The following is a 17,854-nucleotide window of genomic DNA, read 5'->3' on the forward strand; positions in this document are numbered from 1 at the left end:
GCCGGGACAGGACCGACGGAGAGCGAGTCAGGTACGGGAGCCGGGGTGCGCATCGCGAGCGGGCGCCACCCACATCGCGAATCGCATCCCGGCTGGAGGCGGTATCGCAGCGCACCGGGTCAGTGGATCTGACCGGAGCGCTGCAGTAGCGAGAGTGTAGCGAGCGCTCCGGGGAGGAGCGGGGACCCGGAGCGCTCGGCGTAACAAGAGTAGGAGAAAACCCTCATAGTGAACCTCTCCTGCACTGACCAGTTTCGGACATGGACAGAGGTGTCAGCAGAGACCAATTCCTGTGAACACAGCAGTCCATAACCGTTCAGTGTGAGAAGCTGTCGGGTGTGTCTCTTTTGAGCTCCAGACTTCCAGAGAAGCAGCGTTTTCCATCAAGCCTTTCCCAGGGGTGTGGCAGGCTCCCTGGGAGAGCTTTCCTGCATGGAGCCTGAGGCCTCCATTCCCCGTTCTTCAAGGCTGACGGGGTTGGAGAGAAAACTGCTACAGCCATTGTTCCATCCGGAGGCAGAAGATTCAGCAGAGTCTGCAGCAATGCAGGCTCTGCTCCTCTGGCAACGGGTGCCAGCCAGAGATCTGGTGGAAGAAATGCGAGGAGAAAAAGTGCGGAGTTGTGGGCTGAGAGAGGGCCCAAAGATTCCAGCTCCACATACTGTTCCCGAATGATTGCACGATTTGCCGAGTATGAACGGTGCGGTAAGGAGTTGAGGTCGGCAAGAGAGGACCTGTGTGGGACTCAGAGTCTGGCAAACTCTGGGTCCAAGAGAAACAGGCCAGAGTTTAAAAGGAAAATCACAGCCCTGAAAGCAAAGATAACAAAGCTGGAGGAGAGGAGAGCAGAGATCCTGGAGGGGAGCGGTCTCTTCAGGGAGAAGCTGGAGAACAAAGACAGGTTTGCCGCCATGAAATCCCCAGGTAAGGTGGATGATGGGGAGAGTAGTGGCAGTGAGGATGGTGGTGATGGAGTAAAGGAGGAGGAGAAGGTGGAGGAAAATGTACAGATGGTAGAGGAGGATACTGCGCATGTTTCTACTCCCTGTGTCACCATCCAGGACAGCTATATTGAGCCGGCACAGGTGGCGCTTCCGCTTAGTGAAAGCGAAGAGGAGGATGTGGAGAGTGAGGCTGGGGGATTGCTGAGGGCGATCGTAATGCAGGAGTCCCCAGCCCACCTCCAGCATTTCACTTTTGGAGATGACCCATGTGAGGATGTGGCAGTGAAGCATAAGGCAAAGAAACATAAGATCCAGGAAACTGTGCAGTATGTCTTTGTTCCTTTCCAGCAGTCTGGGCCAGCTGCAAAGCTGGTTCAGGCTGCTGGACCCCCCAGACTGCCAGACCCCGTTTCTGTGGTGGAACAGAGCCAGCATGGGGGGGGGGTACAGCATGGCATCAGTAAAGGCTGTGGACGCAATAGAAGTGAAGCCCACCCATCCTGCCGCTAGGGAGGGGCAGGATGGGCTCATGGTGGGCAGCTCTGACACTATAGGACCGCCCCAGGGTTGCGGGGGGCGTATCCAAGTGTCAGTGGCGAGCTATGCCGCCGTGTGCTCGGGGGGTGGTTCCCCGAGTGCTGTGGGCACTACTGGCACTGCAGGGGGCACTCCTCTGTGAGGGGGGGGGGGGGAGTGTCCGGGTGCCGGTGGCAGAGAGTGATAGGTCCATGTGCTCGGGGGGCGGTCCTCCGAGTATAGTGTGTTCTGCAGGTACTGCGGGGCACTCCTCTGTGAGGGGGGGGCAGTGTGCGGGTGCCAGAATAATCCGCAGAGCCCGTGCGGTCGGGCAAAGCAGGTGCTGGCATTGTGGGAGGAGCTGGGGTGCGCCCGGTGGGGCAGCCTCAGACTCGGATAATAACACCAGCCATGGAGGAGGAGCTATCGGTGTCGACCCCAGCAGCAGCACCTAAGCCAGAGAAAAAGACTATTCTGAAGCCAGCGATACTACAACGCCCAGCCAGCCCAGAATCTATTAGTCAGGTCAAGAGTGCAGGGTGTGTGAATGCTGAGTGCAGTAGTGTTGTGGAAGAGAGGAGTGTATGTGGGAGTGTCAGTGGAGTGAATGTTGGTGGGAGTGGTAGTGGTATGAATGGGAAGTCTGGTGTGGATGAGAGTAGTGGTGTGAATGGTGGTATAGGTGGCTCTGAATCTGGGTCTGGTCTGGCTGCCCCCCCGGTAGTGACTGCTCCTAGGAGCTATGCCAATGTCACTGCCGGGGGTTCAGGGGGGGTCCCCTTCTCAGTCCGGCCCTGGGGGCCATTTGCAACAGCGCCTCCTGGAGGCTCTACGCAGGGGTGACAGGTCGATCCAGGTAGAGGGGAGGGGTGAGGTCGACCTGTCTTTCTGGATAGAGAGGCACGGTTTGGGGGCTTTCCGAGAGCGGAATGGGGAGGTGGTCTGGTCCCTTCCGACACCCGGGCAGGACAATAATCGTAGGAATGTGGTCTGTCTGATTTGGAGGTGCGAGGATGCCTGTCCACCTTACACTAAAGTGGTTGAGCTCCTCCTTCAGATGGAATTCAGGGCGAGTGACATCTTTGCCCTGATTCACCCCTACGGTTCGTCTGAGTTTGACGTCAGTTTCGTTCGGCCAGAGGGTCTTGAACTCTTCTGGTCAAACTACGAAGTGGCGAAGAACGAGCCCGGCTGGCGGGATTTCGCCGTAAAGGCGATTTCCCGTTAGAACACTGTCAAGAAGGTGACCGTTTTGACCCGTAACGAGTCGCTTTCTTGTTATGACATCATGACCTGGCTCGGTCGGTATGGGGATGTGACGGACATGCCCAAGAAAAACTTTGATGAGCACGGGATCTGGTCTGAGGCCTGGACGTTTTCCGTCAAACTGAAGCGTTCAGGCACTACGGTTGCCCACATTCCGTCAGCCGCCTTCCTTGGACGTGATAGGATCCAGGTCTTCTATCAGGGGCAACCTAAGGTCTGTCACAGGTGTGGCAGCCCCACCCACTTTAGCGCAGCCTGTACTGTGCAGGTCTGCGCTTTGTGTGGTGGGGTGGGTCATCTGGCTGCATCCTGTCAGCAGATCCGGTGCCACCTGTGTGGTGTCCTCGGACACCCTTGTCCTAGCGCCTTCGCCCGTGCAGTGGCCGCTCCGGCTGAGGAGAGCTGTGAAGTTGCCTCGGCTGGGGAGGGTACGGGCAGGGATGGGGGCGCAACAGGGCTTGTAAGAAGGAAAAAGAGCCCTGCCAAACTAAGGCTGGAGGAAAATCGTAGAAGGAGTAGGGAGCTGGAGAGTGCCCAGGTGGTAGGGATAGCTTCAGCCCCTGCTCCTGAAGCTGGCCCTGTAACTGCTGAAGCCCTGGAGGAGAATGTTCTAGATGAGATCAGGAGGCTGCGCAAAGAGGATGGCAATATGGGAGACCCTTCTGATTCCTCACACTATGAAAGTGTGGATGAGGATAGTGGGGAGAGGCCTAAAAAGAAAGATAAGGGCAAAAGGAAAGGGAGAAAGAAGAGGTCCGAGTCCTCTGTTCCTTGTACTACGGGCCAGGTCCAAAACGGAAGCCTGACTGCCCCCCCTCTGATTGACCTGTCAAACCGGTACCTCGTCCTCGATACCATCTCCTCCCCCTCCTTGGAGGGGGGAGGGTGAGGGCGGGGTGCCTAGGAAGAAAGAGCCTCTGGGGGGAACTGGGCCCTGTCCTATTGAGGCACCTTCCTAGACCGGGGCCGGAGGGAGACGGGGACAATATGGATCTATCCGAGTCCAAAAAAAGATCAAAGAGTGGTCCTGCCCTCTCATCTTCTTCGGGGGATGAGGGGACCAAAAAGAAAGGAAAGAAAAAGTAAAGGGTGTGGCCGTCTAATTTAATCACCCTGTATGGCGGCACTCACCCCATTGACGCTGGCATCTATTAATTGTGCCAGCATAAAGTCTGATACGGCTAGATTTGCAGCCTTTGATTTTCTCGGCCGTGTTGAAGCCGACATTTTTTTTTTTACAAGAGACCAGGTTGTCAGATCTAGCCTCTCTGGTAAAAGCCAGAAGAGAGTGGAGGCGTGGTCCCTCCCACTCGTCTCTTGCGGCTGAGCCGTATAGTGGGGTGGCGGTCCTTTTTACCGCTCCTGTTGAATGCCGACGGGTTATTGAGTTAGAAATGGGGAGGTGCCTGATCTTAGATGTCTTCATGAAGGGACAAGAGCTCCGGCTCATGAACATCTACGCCCCACAAACTAAGCGGGGCCGTAAAGATCTTATTCCAGGGTTAGATACATTCCTGGAACAAAATAACATTAACCCCTTAAGGACTCAGGGTTTTTCAGTTTTTACACTTTCGTTTTTTCCTCCTTACATTTTAAAAATCATAACCCTTTCAATTTTCCACCTAAAAATCCATATTATGGCTTATTTTTTGCGTCGCCAATTCTACTTTGCAGTGACATTAGTCATTTTACCCAAAAATGCACGGCGAAACAGAAAAAAAAAAATCATTGTGCGACAAAATGGAAGAAAAAACGCCATTTTGTAACTTTTGGGGGCTTCCGTTTCTACGCAGTGCATATTTCGGTAAAAATGACACCTTATCATTATTCTGTAGGTCCATACGGTTAAAATGATCCCCTACTTATAAAGGTTTGATTTTGTCGTACTTCTGGAAAAAATCATAACTACATGCAGGAAAATGTATACGTTCAAAAATGTCATCTTCTGACCCCTATAACTTTTTTATTTTTCCACGTACAGGGCGGTATGAGGGCTAATTTTTTGCGCCGTGATCTGAAGTTTTTATCAGTATGATTTTTGTTTTGATCGGACTTTATGATCACTTTTTATTCATTTTTTAATGGTATAAAAAGTGACCAAAAATGCGCTTTTTTTGACTTTGGAATTTTTTTGCGCGTACGCCATTGACCGTGCGGTTTAATTAATTATATATTTTTATAGTTTGGACATTTACGCACACGGCGATACCACATATGTTTATTTTATTTTTTTTCACTGTTTTATTTTTTTTATGGGAAAGTGTTATAGGTCCCACTGCACACACTGATCTCTCCCATAGGGACCTATAACACTGCACACACTGATCTCTTGCACAGATCACAGGCGTGTATTAACACGCCTGTGATCAGTGTTATCGGCGCTTGACTGCTCCTGCCTGGATCTCAGGCACGGAGCAGTCATTCGCCGATCGGACACCGAGGAGGCAGGTAAGGACCCTCCCGATGTCCTGTAATCTGTTCGGGACGCCGCGATTTCACCGCGGCGGTCCCGAACAGCCCGACTGAGCAGCCGGGTCACTTTCACTTTAGAAGCGGCGGTCAGCTTTGACCGCCGCTTCTAAAGGGTTAATACCGCACATCGCCGCGATCGGCGATGTGTGGTATTAGCCGCGGGTCCCGGCCGTTGCCGAGTGCCGGGACCGACGCGATATGATGCGGGATCGTGGCGCGATCCCGCTTCATATGGTGGGAGCCGGCGCAGGACGTAAATATACGTCCTGCGTCGTTAAGGGGTTAATGCTCATGCAGAATTATAAAACTATATCCCTTCCCCTTATCCCCTTACACCCTTCCCTTCAATTCCCTGGTTGGACTTGATAGACGTATGTCTTTTTTCAACCATACTAACTATGTAACTATGAGGATTAAGTCCTTTCTTTTTACGAGTCGGCAAGTGATCTTTGGAGGGGATTTCAATACTGTCACGAGGTCCCAAGATAGGAGAGGCTCCAATGGTCCACTGACTTGCGATAGTGTGGCACTGATTAGCATAGCTAGAGAAACTCGCCTAGAGGACGACCACATCCGGAGCCCCTCGGGCCACGCGGGTTTCACCTATCATCGAGGTAGTCGCAGGTCTAGGATAGACAGGTTTTATTTAAAGGAGGAAGCCGTCTCTTCCGCAGTGTCTGTGGTTGAGGTGGAATTCTCTGATCACTGTATGATTTTGTTTTCCCTGAATGTTTCAGACACCCCCCGGATGGGTAAAGGTTATTGGAAGCTGAATTCGTCCCTCCTGGAGGAAGCGGAGGTAAGACAGTCCTTTGAGGATTTTCTTTAGAGTCAGGTACCTTTACTGGACCTATCTAGTAGTAAGTCAGAGTGGTGGGAGATATTCAAGAAGTGGGTTGCGGGGTTCTTCCGCCAGCTCTCGAGCCTCAGGTCCCTGAATAGGTATCGCCTGTATCAGGGACTGAGGAGGAAACTCGAGCTTCTCGTCTCGACTGGAGGTAGCCGGGAGGATATCTCCAGAGTGAAGTCCTTGCTGATGAGGTGTTAGTACGATAGGCACGCATCTTTGGTTTTTGAGAGGGATTTCAGGAAGTACCGCTCGCTGACCCTTACAGAAACTGTAAGATGTCAGTGAGTAGTAAAATCATTTCAGGACTGATTGATAGTACAGGATCCCTGAATCGGTCCAGATCAGGGATCTTGGAGGTCGTCAGATCCTTCTACTCACACCTCTTGGGGAGGAAGGCTCTAGATCGAGACAAGATGTCGGTCTTCCTGGCTGAAACCATTCCTGAGCCAGGGGTAGACCCCTCTCTTGGCGTTTTGGCAGAAGAAATCAGGGAAGAGGAAGTGAGACTGGCGATCGAGGGGCTTGCCCCTAAGAAGTCGCCAGTTCTGGATGGCTTAACATCCGAGTGGTACAGGACCTTTAAGGAGTCTTTAGCTCCCCTCTTGACTGAGGTATTCAATGAGTGTCTCTCCTCGGGCACTCTGCCGAAGTCAATGAGGAGGTCAGCCCTGTTTCTTCTATCATAGGGTAAAGATCCCAGCCGTATTGAGAATTGGAGGCCCATAGCTCTTCTCAATACGGACAGGAAGCTTCTGGCTAAGATACTGTTTAATCGGTTGGTGAAGTTTGCACCCCGGCTCCTTTCGGAGGCCCAGCACTGCACTGTTCCGGGCCGAAGCACCTTAAGTGCTGTCCTTAGTGTCAGGGAGGCAGTGGAGCGGAGTAGTGCAGGTCTCTGGAAGGGGTACTTGCTGTCCTTGGATCAGGCCAAAGCATTTGATCGGGTGAACCACGAGTACCTCTGGTCCGTCCTCCTGAGATATGGCTTACCGAGTACTTTTTGTTAATTGGCTTAAGATCTTGTATGCAGGGGCAGAGAGTTTCCCGCTGGTGAACGGTTGGTCTGGCCGCTCTTTTGAGGTGGGGTCCGGAGTCCGTCAGGGTTGTCCTTTGGGCCCGCTCTTATATGTGTTCGCGATCGATCCCTCCCTTAGGAAGGTGAATCGTGGACCATTGGCGGGAGTCGGGACGAGTCTGGCAGAGCCGGCTGTCACCCAGAGAGTGGTGGCGTACGATAACGATGTCACTATTTTCGTCTCCTCAAGAGAGGAGGTCAATATGGTGATGTTGGAGGTGGACCGCTACTCGGAGGCATCCGGGTCTAAGATCAAGCGGGATAAGTGTGAGAGTCTCTGGCTGGGAGGGGGGGATCCCACGTTTGATCTCCCGGACACCCTTCCAGGGCCCCAAGAATCAGCAAAAGTTTTAGGCATCACATTCGGCCAGGATGATTATCCCACCAAAAACTGGGATGGTAAGCTCCAGGATGCCGCTCAGAAGGTGAACCAGTGGAAGGGTTGGTCTATGACCCTCAGGGAAAGGGTACACCTGATCAAATCATACCTGCTCCCCTTGTTTATCTATCTGGGCAGCGTATGTATCTTGCCAGAGGCTTAGTATTCTAGGATCTACAGCCTGTTTTTCCAACTGTTATGGGGGAACAGGATGAGCCTAGTCAAGAGGGAGGTTACATACCGCAAGAGGAGACTAGGGGGTTTATCTATGGTAAACCCGGTGGTGTTCTTTACGAACCACTTTTTGAAAGCTAACATCTCAAACCTCTGGTCAGAGAGGGCTCCTCTGTGGGTACTCTCCTGCAGGGAATGGTTTCAGCCTTACTTCCAGGAATGGGAGAGAGGAGGGCGAGTGAAGGACCTTCGTACGCCCCATGGATATCTTCCGGCTTACGCTACCCCGACTCTGAAGGCGATACGTCGGTGGGGTCTGGGAGTGTGGGAGATCAGGACCCAGTCAAGGCAGTTCCTTGACAACCGGGTTCTGTTGACCCACTTCCAGAAGCCTCTGGCGCTCAGGGACTGCCCAGGTCGGGATCTGAGGGTGGGGTTGTATCTTTTAAACATGAAAAGGATCCCTCAGAAGTTTTGGGACTTGGCCTGGCGCTGCTTTCAGGGGAAGCTATATGTGAGGGACAATTTGAAGTGTATGAACTCTGATGATCGGGGATGTCCCTGAGAAGTGTGGGGACACGCTGGAAAGCATGGACCACTTCCTGCTTCACTGTCCCTTTAATATAGGGGTCTACAACCGGGTGGGCGCTTCCATCGTCTGGAGTCAACTTGCCGGCCTTACCTACCCGGAGTGGGCTTATGGGGCATTTAGGAACCTGGGTGGCCGAGACCGGGGCACTTTATTCTTAGTTAGCTTAGTGGTTAGGTACTACACGTGGAATGCACAGTGTTTAGTGTCGACCCAGCAGAAAATCCTCTCTGAGGTGGAGGTCTGTAGGAACATCATTGGTGACCTTGGGAAGATCAGGTCTTTGGAGTATGGCAGTCTTGGTGCCAGTAGGGCTTCTCTCCTGTGGAGAGGTTTTTCTTTTGATGTGCCCTAGGTACTAGACCTTTTAGGTAGAGTACCTTTATTTTGGTTAGGGGCAGTGTTATAGGGATAGTGATAGGGTGAGAGCAGGGTCAGTTTTAATAGAGGGATAGAAGGAGGGATAGAATTAGGGAAAATTGTAGGGGGGAGTTAGGGAAAGAGTTAAAAATTATTTTCTTGTATCAAGTCTGCCATCCTTCATCCTGGTGGTGGGCTAATGCATGTGCACGCTAGCTTTTTGTTTTGTTTTAAGCTGATATGGTTAGAAGGGCTTACAGGCAACCAAACTTGGGCCTAAGGTGGTTTTGGTTCAGTGTGTATATGTTAGTATATATGCTGTATAAGTTTGTGTGTAAGTTGGTTGGGAGGAGTGCTTGGTGGGGAGGGTGTATTTGTGGGTGGTAGTGTTTTGCTTTTCTTTTGGGGACCTGACATGGGTCAGTTAGGGACAGGACTTTGTGTACGAACGGTATGGACTCTGACCCATGTGCAGGAGGGGTGGTGTGGGAGAGGGTACAGTTTTAGTGTAGGGATTTTGGTAGGGTTTTCTATTGTTTTTGTAGGTTTTCTGTAGTGTATATATTTATTTTTAGTTAAATACTATATTATTATGTTCATGTGATTTTGTATGTATATTGTTTATATATAATTTTTTTTTTTTGTTATATATCATAGCATTACAGTAGTTATGGCAGTCAGACCAGTCATGTTGTTATGTGGTTTATTTGGTTTATTTCAGTTTATTTGGTATAGTGTATGTGTTTTTTTTTGTTTTTTGTTTTTGTTTTTTTTGTAGCCAGGTAGTGCTAAATTTTATGTTTGTTTATATTTTGATAAGCCAAGGTGTGCTTTTACATATTTTTTTATAAATTTTTTTTGTAGTGGTGTGCTTGTTATATTTTCTGATTTGTTTTCTCGTTGTGTTTCCCTAGTATGGATGCTTTTGAGTTGTAGCCAGGTAGTGCTAAATTTTATTTTCATATTTTGATAAGCCAAGTTGTGCTATTTTTATGTTCATTTTTGGTATGTGTGTGAGTGTGTTGTTTGGTTCAGTTAGGTGGGTTGGCATATTTTAGGTTTTTGTAAAGCTGGGCTGGCCGGTTAGGCAGGGTTTTGTTTTTGTGTTTTGGTACCAGTGTATTTCTTATTTATGTTATAGCTGGTTAAGCTTGTTTTGTGTTTTTGTAAAAGTTTTGTACTTTTATAATAAAAAAGAGTGTCAGCACAGAGCAGTGTGGTCAGACTGACAAGAACTACACAACTCCCTCTGGAGCATACAGCAGCTAATAAGTATTGGAAGGATTAAGATTTTTAAATAGAAGTAATGTACAATACTAAATACATTTCGAGCACCAGTTGATTAAAACATTTAATTTCCATTGGAATTAAAAAATTCCAGATAAAATTTTTACAGTCAGTGACTGAGCAGAATGTGTGACTGATACTACTCACCTGGGCGGTTACTTGTAGAAATGTCCTTCTCATACTGCTCATCACTGCTCAAATCTGTTTCTTCTTCTTCCTTTATGTCTGTAGCATTAACATAGATCAGATTTTTCCCTGTAGGAATTTCCTCCATATACTGCTCATCACTGCTCACATCTGTCTCTTCTTCTTCCTTTATGTCTGTAACATTAATATAGAACAGATCTTTCTCTGTAGGAATGTCCTCCTGATACTGCTCATCACCGCTCACATCTGTCTCTGGAGCATTAAAATTGTTCGGATCTTCACCCTGATTCATAAGATATGGAAGAAATATTGTAAAAGTCATCAGACAGTAGGAGAAGATGAGGAGTCATGGAGGATGAGGGGACTGACCACAAGAGCTTCAGAGCCCTTCTACAGATCATAGGGAATATCTCCATCTACCTGATCATCCTGTGGAAGAAGAGGACGGGGACACCTCTCTGGTGCTGTTCTCTTACTGGATCTGACTGTAGGGAACACATACAGAGACTGAATTCATTCTTTACATACAAATAATGAGAGGACGTGTGTATATAGTCATGTCTATTACCTGGTGATGTGAGGGGCTGCTGATCCTCCATCATGACCTGATCCTTGTACTGATCCTTGTGTCCTTCTACATACTCCCACTCCTCCATGGAGAAATAGACCGCCACGTCCTGACACCTTATAGGAACCTGACACACAATGATACAGTCATCACCCCGACCCCTCCAGTGGTGTTACTGTATAATGTCCCAGCATTCCCAGCAGTGTCACCTCTCCAGTCATCACCAGACCCCTCCATTACTGTATAATGTCCCAGCAGTGTCGTCTCTCCAGTCATCACCAGACCCCTCCATTACTGTATAATGTCCCAGCAGTGTCACCTCTCCAGTCATCACCAGACCCCTCCATTACTGTATAATGTCCCAGCATTCCCAGTAGTGTCACCTCTCCAGTCATCACCAGACCCCTCCATTACTGTATAATGTCCCAGCATTCCCAGCAGTGTCATCTCTCCAGTCATCACCAGACCCCTCCATTACTGTATAATGTCCCAGCAGTGTCAACTCTCCAGTCATCATCAGACCCCTCCATTACTGTATAATGTCCCAGCAGGGTCACCTCTCCAGTCAGCAGCTCCATCATCTTGTTGATGAGTTCTAGGATCTTCTGTTCATCCATTTCCTCATGTATCAGGGAGTGAGGTGGGGGCCCTGGGATTGGGCTCAGGGTTCTTCCCCATCCTTCACACACAGGGGCCCGAAAGCGCCCACTAGAGGACTTCTTCACTACTGTGTAATCCTGTGTATGGAGAGACACATTAATATCACTACATACATTCCCAGAATCCCTCACCTCTCCAGTCATATCCATCTGTTATTACATAGATAAGAATGAGGTCATGTGACATCATTCCCAGAATCCCTCACCTCTCCAGTCATGTCCATCTGTTATTCCATAGATAAGAAGGAGGTCATGTGATATCACTCCCAGAATCCCTCACCTCTCCAGTCATATCCATCTGTTATTACATAGATAAGGAGGTCATGTGATATCACTCCCAGAATCCCTCACCTCTCCAGTCATATCCATCTGTTATTACATAGATAAGGAGGTCATGTGACATCACTCCCAGAATCCCTCACCTCTCCAGTCATATCCATCTGTTATTACATAGATAAGAATGAGGTCATGTGACATCACTCCCAGAATCCCTCACCTCTCCAGTAAGACGGAAGAGTATCTGTAGGGTGAGGTTTATGATCCTGTCGGCCATCTTGTTCCTGTCTCTCTCCATGGTTGATGGGTCATCCAGGAGAATTCTCTTATATAGAAGATATCAGCAGAGGATCCTGGATTGGAGAAACCTGAAGGGAAGAAGAGGAGACGATGATAAACCGCACCAGATTCTATGGAGAAATAAAATCCATTTCCTGGAGATAATCTGGGGAAACATCTGAGGAGACATTATAGTCACAATCATGGAGGCTGTAAACCTAGTCGGGATCCATCATAGTCTGGGGCGGAGTCATGGAGGATGGGCAGAATATGGAGACAGGAATCCAATGCTGTTTAGTTCTTACTGACGTGTCTATGGGGGGGGGGGGGGGGGGCTGGATTTTTAACTATATTTTTTCCTGGGAACAGGAACTTTCGCTTTCTCTTTCCTGCATTCTACACAGGATCCGGCCCGTTGTCTTCTCCGAGCTCCAGGAACAGGACCTCACTTTCTCTGTTGGACGGTGATCACATGGGGGATGAGAAGGGATTAATGGACGTTTTCGATTAAAATAACTATTGGTAATCGCTGTCGACTATTTCCTTTACCAATAAATTGTGCACCAATTAGTTGTTTCAGAAATCCTCAAAAGTAGAGCGCAGCATACCACGGTGACATCATCATTACGGATGACCATTTGGGCCGTATGGCTGGGCTTATGATCTAGAAGAAATGCCAAGTCAGGGTTAATGACAATCTCCTGGTTTCGGAAGGCGTCTCCACTTCCCCTCAATGTCCTCTATCTCACCAGGATACAGAGCACGATCATAATCCTGGAGTTACGGGAGACGGTCGGGCGATGACTTTCATCAGGACTTGATCATTGGATATAACGGTCATATTGGGTAAACGGCGCTGACATCTGTCCTGTATTATAACAGCGTTTACCACATTGTCCTCCTCAGTTATTGACGCGGTCACATGACACATTTCTGCACTTTTCGTACTCGGATTCACATAAAGTGTTGGTGGGATCATAGGTGAATGGATCCGCGTCACACTGGGAATTATTGTCCCGGAATGTTACAGAATTGTTCAGAAATGGGGCAGAAAGCCAATCTGGTCTCCAGGGTTGGTACGACACTATGTCGGGAGTTTGAATCCTGACGGGGATGTTGTCCCTCCAGGTACCCACGTTATAGACCCTTTTCATCTGGAACACGTTGTTTTTGGTAACGAAGGGAGGTGGGGAGATCCACCAGGACCACAGTGGCGGCCATCTTAGATTAATATCTGGAGGCCGCTCAGGATCGTAGCCTCCAAAAGAAGTGTCCGATACCGGAGAAAGGAGACTGATCAGGTGACAGGATGGGCGGGGAGGTGACCTGCAGCCCTTCACCATCCAGACATCCCCTGGGGGGCAGTATAGGCAGGAGATCAGGTAAATGAGTGCTGGCCGGCACAGAGCTTTGATTGTGAGAGCTAAAGGGTTAATGATGGTGACCAACACTAGTGGTGAGTGCTGGCTGCTTATAGCTCCTGAGCTCGCTTCAAAGTCCCATAGAGGGTGCAGAGTGTTATTATATACTGTGTCCTTAAGGGGTTAATAATAAACATCCCCAATAATCCTGATCTGATGGAGACCGCACACACATACCTGTATCTGTAGAGGAGCCGTGTGCTTACAGGACCTGCGATGATGTCACGGTCATGTGATCAGTCACATGGAGGAGGAGGAGTCAACAGCTATGTTACAATCTCTTCTATCCTGCACTGTTGAGCTCCGCCCACTACTGTCACATGATCCTCCCCACAGGTCCTTCAGCCTCAATCGCATCTCTACTGCTAAACTTTACCCCCAAAAGTACTGGTCACATGATTGTGACATCATCACAGGTCCTACACCTCCAGCATGTAGCAGATACAGAGCAGGTCCTGGTGGGGCAGTCACTGCTGTTGTGTTGTGTGTGGAGATCTCTCAGAGCAGCAGCCCCTGATCATGTGACTCCTCCTCCTCCTCCATGTGACTGATCACATGACGGTGACATCATCGCAGGTCCTGTAAGCACACGGCTCCTCTACAGATACAGGTATGTGTGTGCGGTCACCATCAGATCAGGATTATTGGGGATGTTTATTATTAACCCTTAAGGACACGATATATATTTACATTCTGTGCCCCATATGGGACTTTGAGGTGAGCTCAGGAGCTATAAGCAGCCAGGACTCACCACTAATGATGCTCATCATCATTAACCCTTTAGATTCCATGATCAAAGTCAATTGCAGGATCTAATATTAGTAAAATGCAGTTGTTGGGGGGAGGAGTCTAGATCAGCTGAGATGACGGCCGGAGGGCCCCTTACCGTGCTCTGTGCTCAGATCGGTGCTCTAAGTATACAGACACCTCCACAGCCTGTATAAGCCGAGCACCGATAACACTGATCACTATGGCAGAGCGTTATTCAGGGTTTGTAATAGAAGCCCCTCCCCTAATAAGTTTAGATCCCATTTTTGTAATAAAATAATGTAGGTGGGCGTGGCTTAGACATGGCGCTGTGCGGTTGTTTTTCTAGGGAACGCCGTGCCGACCAGCGGTTTATTCCTGATTTCCTGCCTATACTGCCCCCCAGAGGATGTCTGGATGGTGAAGGTATCAGGTCACTTACCCGCCCATCCTGTCACCTGGTCAGTCTCTTTTCTCCGGGTATCAGCCACTTCTTCCATACAGGACTATGTAAGCATCAGGTTTTTTAAGTTTCTCCTGAGCCCCTATTATTACTTAAGACAGTGTTTCCAAACCCATGTGCCTCCAGCTGTTGTGAAACTACAACTCCCAGCATGCCCTGACAGCCAAATGCTGTAACAGCTGGAGGCACCCTGCTTGGGAAACCCTGACTCCGGTGGTGGCCCAGACCCTGCGTGTGTAACGGTATATGATGCTCGGCCTCTGCTGCAGGTAATAGCAGGTTCTTCCGGGGGGACATATCACAATTCACATAAAATCCTGATGTAATTGTGATGTATATTGTGCCCCCTAGTGGACACATTTCTGTATTCTTCATTGGACAATGTCATATTGAATCCCTCTATTCTTCTCCCTGCTCTGATGAAGACGTTCTGAATACACCGCAGCCTCAGAGATTAGGAGAAATGGATTCACAACGTCTTCAGCAGAGCAGGGAGAGCGACCTCAGAAGACCTGGAGGACCAGAGCGCCACCACTGGACGGGAGAGGGGAGTGCGCTCTAGTCTCTTATTTTACAGCCCTCGGACAATGGATTTTGTTTTATAGAGAAATCTGAAAACTCCTATAATGTCTCCTCAGATGTTTCCCCAGATTTTCTCCAGGAAATGGATTTTATTTCTCCATAGAATCTGGTGCGGTTTATAATCATCTCCTCTTCTTCCCTTCAGGTTTCTCCAATCCAGGATCCTCTGCTGATATCTTCTATATAAGAGAATTCTCCTGGATGACCCATCCACCATGGAGAGAGACAGGAACAAGATGGCCGACAGGATCATAAACCTCACCCTACAGATACTCTTCTGGCTTACTGGAGAGGTGAGGGATTCTGGGAGTGATGTCACATGACCTAATTCTTATCTATGTAATAACAGATGGATATGACTGGAGAGGTGAGGGATTCTGGGAGTGATGTCACATGACCTCATTCTTATCTATGTAATAACAGATGGATATGACTGGAGATGGGAGGGATTCTGGGAGTGATGTCACATGACCTCATTCTTATCTATGTAATAACAGATGGATATGACTGGAGAGGTGAGGGATGCTGGGAGTGATGTCACATGACCTCATTCTTATCTCTGTAATAACAGATGGATATGACTTGAGAGGTGAGGGATTCTGGGAGTGATGTCACATGACCTCATTCTTATCTATGTAATAACAGATGATATGACTGGAGAGGTGAGGGATTCTGGGAGTGATGTCACAAGACCTCATTCTTATCTATGTAATAACAGATGGATATGACTGAAGAGGTGAGGGATTCTGGGAGTGATGTCACATGACCTCATTCTTATCTATGTAATAACAGATGGATATGACTGGAGAGGTGAGGGATTCTGGGAGTGATGTCACATGACCTCATTCTTATCTATGTAATAATAGATGGATATGACTGGAGAGGTGAGGGATTCTGGGAGTGATGTCACATGACCTCATTCTTATATATGTAATAACAGATGAATATGACTGGAGAGGTGAGGGATTCTGGGAATGTATGTAGTAATATTAATGTGTCTCTCCATACACAGGATTACACAGTAGTGAAGAAGTCCTCTAGTGGGCGCTGTCGGGCCCCTGTGTGTGAAGGATGGGGAAGAACCCTGAGCCCAATCCTGGGGCCCCCACCTCACTCCCTGATACATGAGGAAATGAATGAACAGAAGATCCAAGAACTCATCAACAAGATGATGGAGCTGCTGACTGGAGAGGTGACCCTGCTGGGACATTATACAGTAATGGAGGGGTCTGGTGATGACTGGAGAGGTGACCCTGCTGGGACATTATACAGTAATGGAGGGGTCTGGTGATGACTGGAGAGGTGACCCTGCTGGGACATTATACAGTAATGGAGGGGTCTGGTGATGACTGGAGAGGTGACACTGCTGGGACATTATACAGTAATGGAGGGGTCTGGTGATGACTGGAGAGGTGACACTGCTGGGACATTATACAGTAATGGAGGGGTCTGATGATGACTGGAGAGGCGACACTGCTGATACATTATACAGTAATGGAGGGGTCTGGTGATGACTGGAGAGGTGACACTGCTGGGACATTATACAGTAATGGAGGGGTCTGGTGATGACTGGAGAGGTGACACTGCTGGGAATACTGGGACATTATACAGTAATGGAGGGGTCTGGTGATGACTAGAGAGGTGACACTGCTGGGACATTATATAGTAATGGAGGGGTCTGGTGATGACTGGAGAGGTGACCCTGCTCGGACATTATACAGTAATGGAGGGGTCTGGTGATGACTGGAGAGGTGACCCTGCTCGGACATTATACAGTAATGGAGGGGTCTGGTGATGACTGGAGAGGTGACCCTGCTGGGACATTATACAGTAATGGAGGGGTCTGGTGATGACTGGAGAGATGACCCTGCTGGGAATGCTGGGACATTATACAGTAATGGAGGGGTCTGGGGATCACTGGAGAGGTGACACTGCTGGGAATGCTGGGACATTATACAGTAATGGAGGGGTCTGGTGATGACTGGAGAGGTGACACTGCTGGGACATTATACAGTAATGGAGGGGTCTGGTGATGACTGGAGAGGTGACACTGCTGGGAATGCTGGGACATTATACAGTAATAGAGGGGTCTGGTGATGATTGGAGAGGTGACACTGCTGGGACATTATACAGTAATGGAGGGGTCTGGTGATGACTGGAGAGGTGACACTGCTGGGACATTATACAGTAATGGAGGGGTCTGGTGATGACTGGAGAGGTGACACTGCTGGGACATTATACAGTAATGGAGGGGTCTGGTGATGACTGGAGAGGTGACACTGCTGGGAATGCTGGGACATTATACAGTAATGGAGGGGTCTGGTGATGACTGGAGAGGTGACACTGCTGGGACATTATACAGTAATGGAGGGGTCTGGTGATGACTGGAGAGGTGACACTGCTGGGACATTATACAGTAATGGAGGGGTCTGGTGATGACTGGAGAGGTGACACTGCTGGGACATTATACAGTAATGGAGGGGTCTGGTGATGACTGGAGAGGTGACACTGCTGGGAATGCTGGGACATTATACAGTAATGGAGGGGTCTGGTGATGACTGGAGAGGTGACACTGCTGGGAATGCTGGGACATTATACAGTAACACCACTGGAGGGGTCGGGGTGATGACTGTATCATTATGTGTCAGGTTCCTATAAGGTGTCAGGACGTGGCGGTCTATTTCTCCATGGAGGAGTGGGAGTATGTAGAAGGACACAAGGATCAGTACAAGGATCAGGTCATGATGGAGGATCAGCAGCCCCTCACATCACCAGGTAATAGACATGACTATATACACAC

General features: G+C 49.0%; 2 protein-coding genes across 5 annotated transcripts in view; one reads left to right on the plus strand and one right to left on the minus strand.

Annotated features, from left to right (window-relative positions):
• LOC130298231 (oocyte zinc finger protein XlCOF22-like) overlaps positions 1-17,854 on the minus strand; it is a 171,469-nt gene that overhangs the window by 12,396 nt on the left and 141,219 nt on the right. The window contains exons 1-6 of one of the 4 annotated variants that reach the window (XM_056551150.1): positions 13,440-13,506; positions 11,783-11,930; positions 11,185-11,364; positions 10,628-10,754; positions 10,480-10,544; positions 10,060-10,342 (exon numbers count right to left, since the gene is read on the minus strand). In XM_056551150.1, the coding sequence (XP_056407125.1) occupies positions 10,060-10,342; positions 10,480-10,544; positions 10,628-10,754; positions 11,185-11,364; positions 11,783-11,860 (733 nt within the window). In that variant the 5' untranslated portion in view covers positions 11,861-11,930; positions 13,440-13,506. Of the gene's footprint in view, positions 1-10,059; positions 10,343-10,479; positions 10,545-10,627; positions 10,755-11,184; positions 11,365-11,492; positions 11,656-11,782; positions 11,931-13,439; positions 13,507-17,854 lie in introns of those variants that run through there. The other 3 variants (XM_056551152.1, XM_056551151.1, XM_056551153.1) reach the window with 3 other exon arrangements.
• LOC130298236 (oocyte zinc finger protein XlCOF22-like) overlaps positions 16,143-17,854 on the plus strand; it is a 246,966-nt gene continuing 245,254 nt past the window's right edge. The window contains exons 1-2 of the mRNA XM_056551161.1: positions 16,143-16,246; positions 17,703-17,829. Of these exons, the coding sequence (XP_056407136.1) occupies positions 16,187-16,246; positions 17,703-17,829 (187 nt within the window). The 5' untranslated portion in view covers positions 16,143-16,186. The remainder of the gene's footprint in view (positions 16,247-17,702; positions 17,830-17,854) is intronic.

This window comes from Hyla sarda, assembly GCF_029499605.1.
Source record: "Hyla sarda isolate aHylSar1 chromosome 1 unlocalized genomic scaffold, aHylSar1.hap1 SUPER_1_unloc_6, whole genome shotgun sequence".
Classification (NCBI taxonomy): domain Eukaryota; kingdom Metazoa; phylum Chordata; class Amphibia; order Anura; family Hylidae; genus Hyla; species Hyla sarda.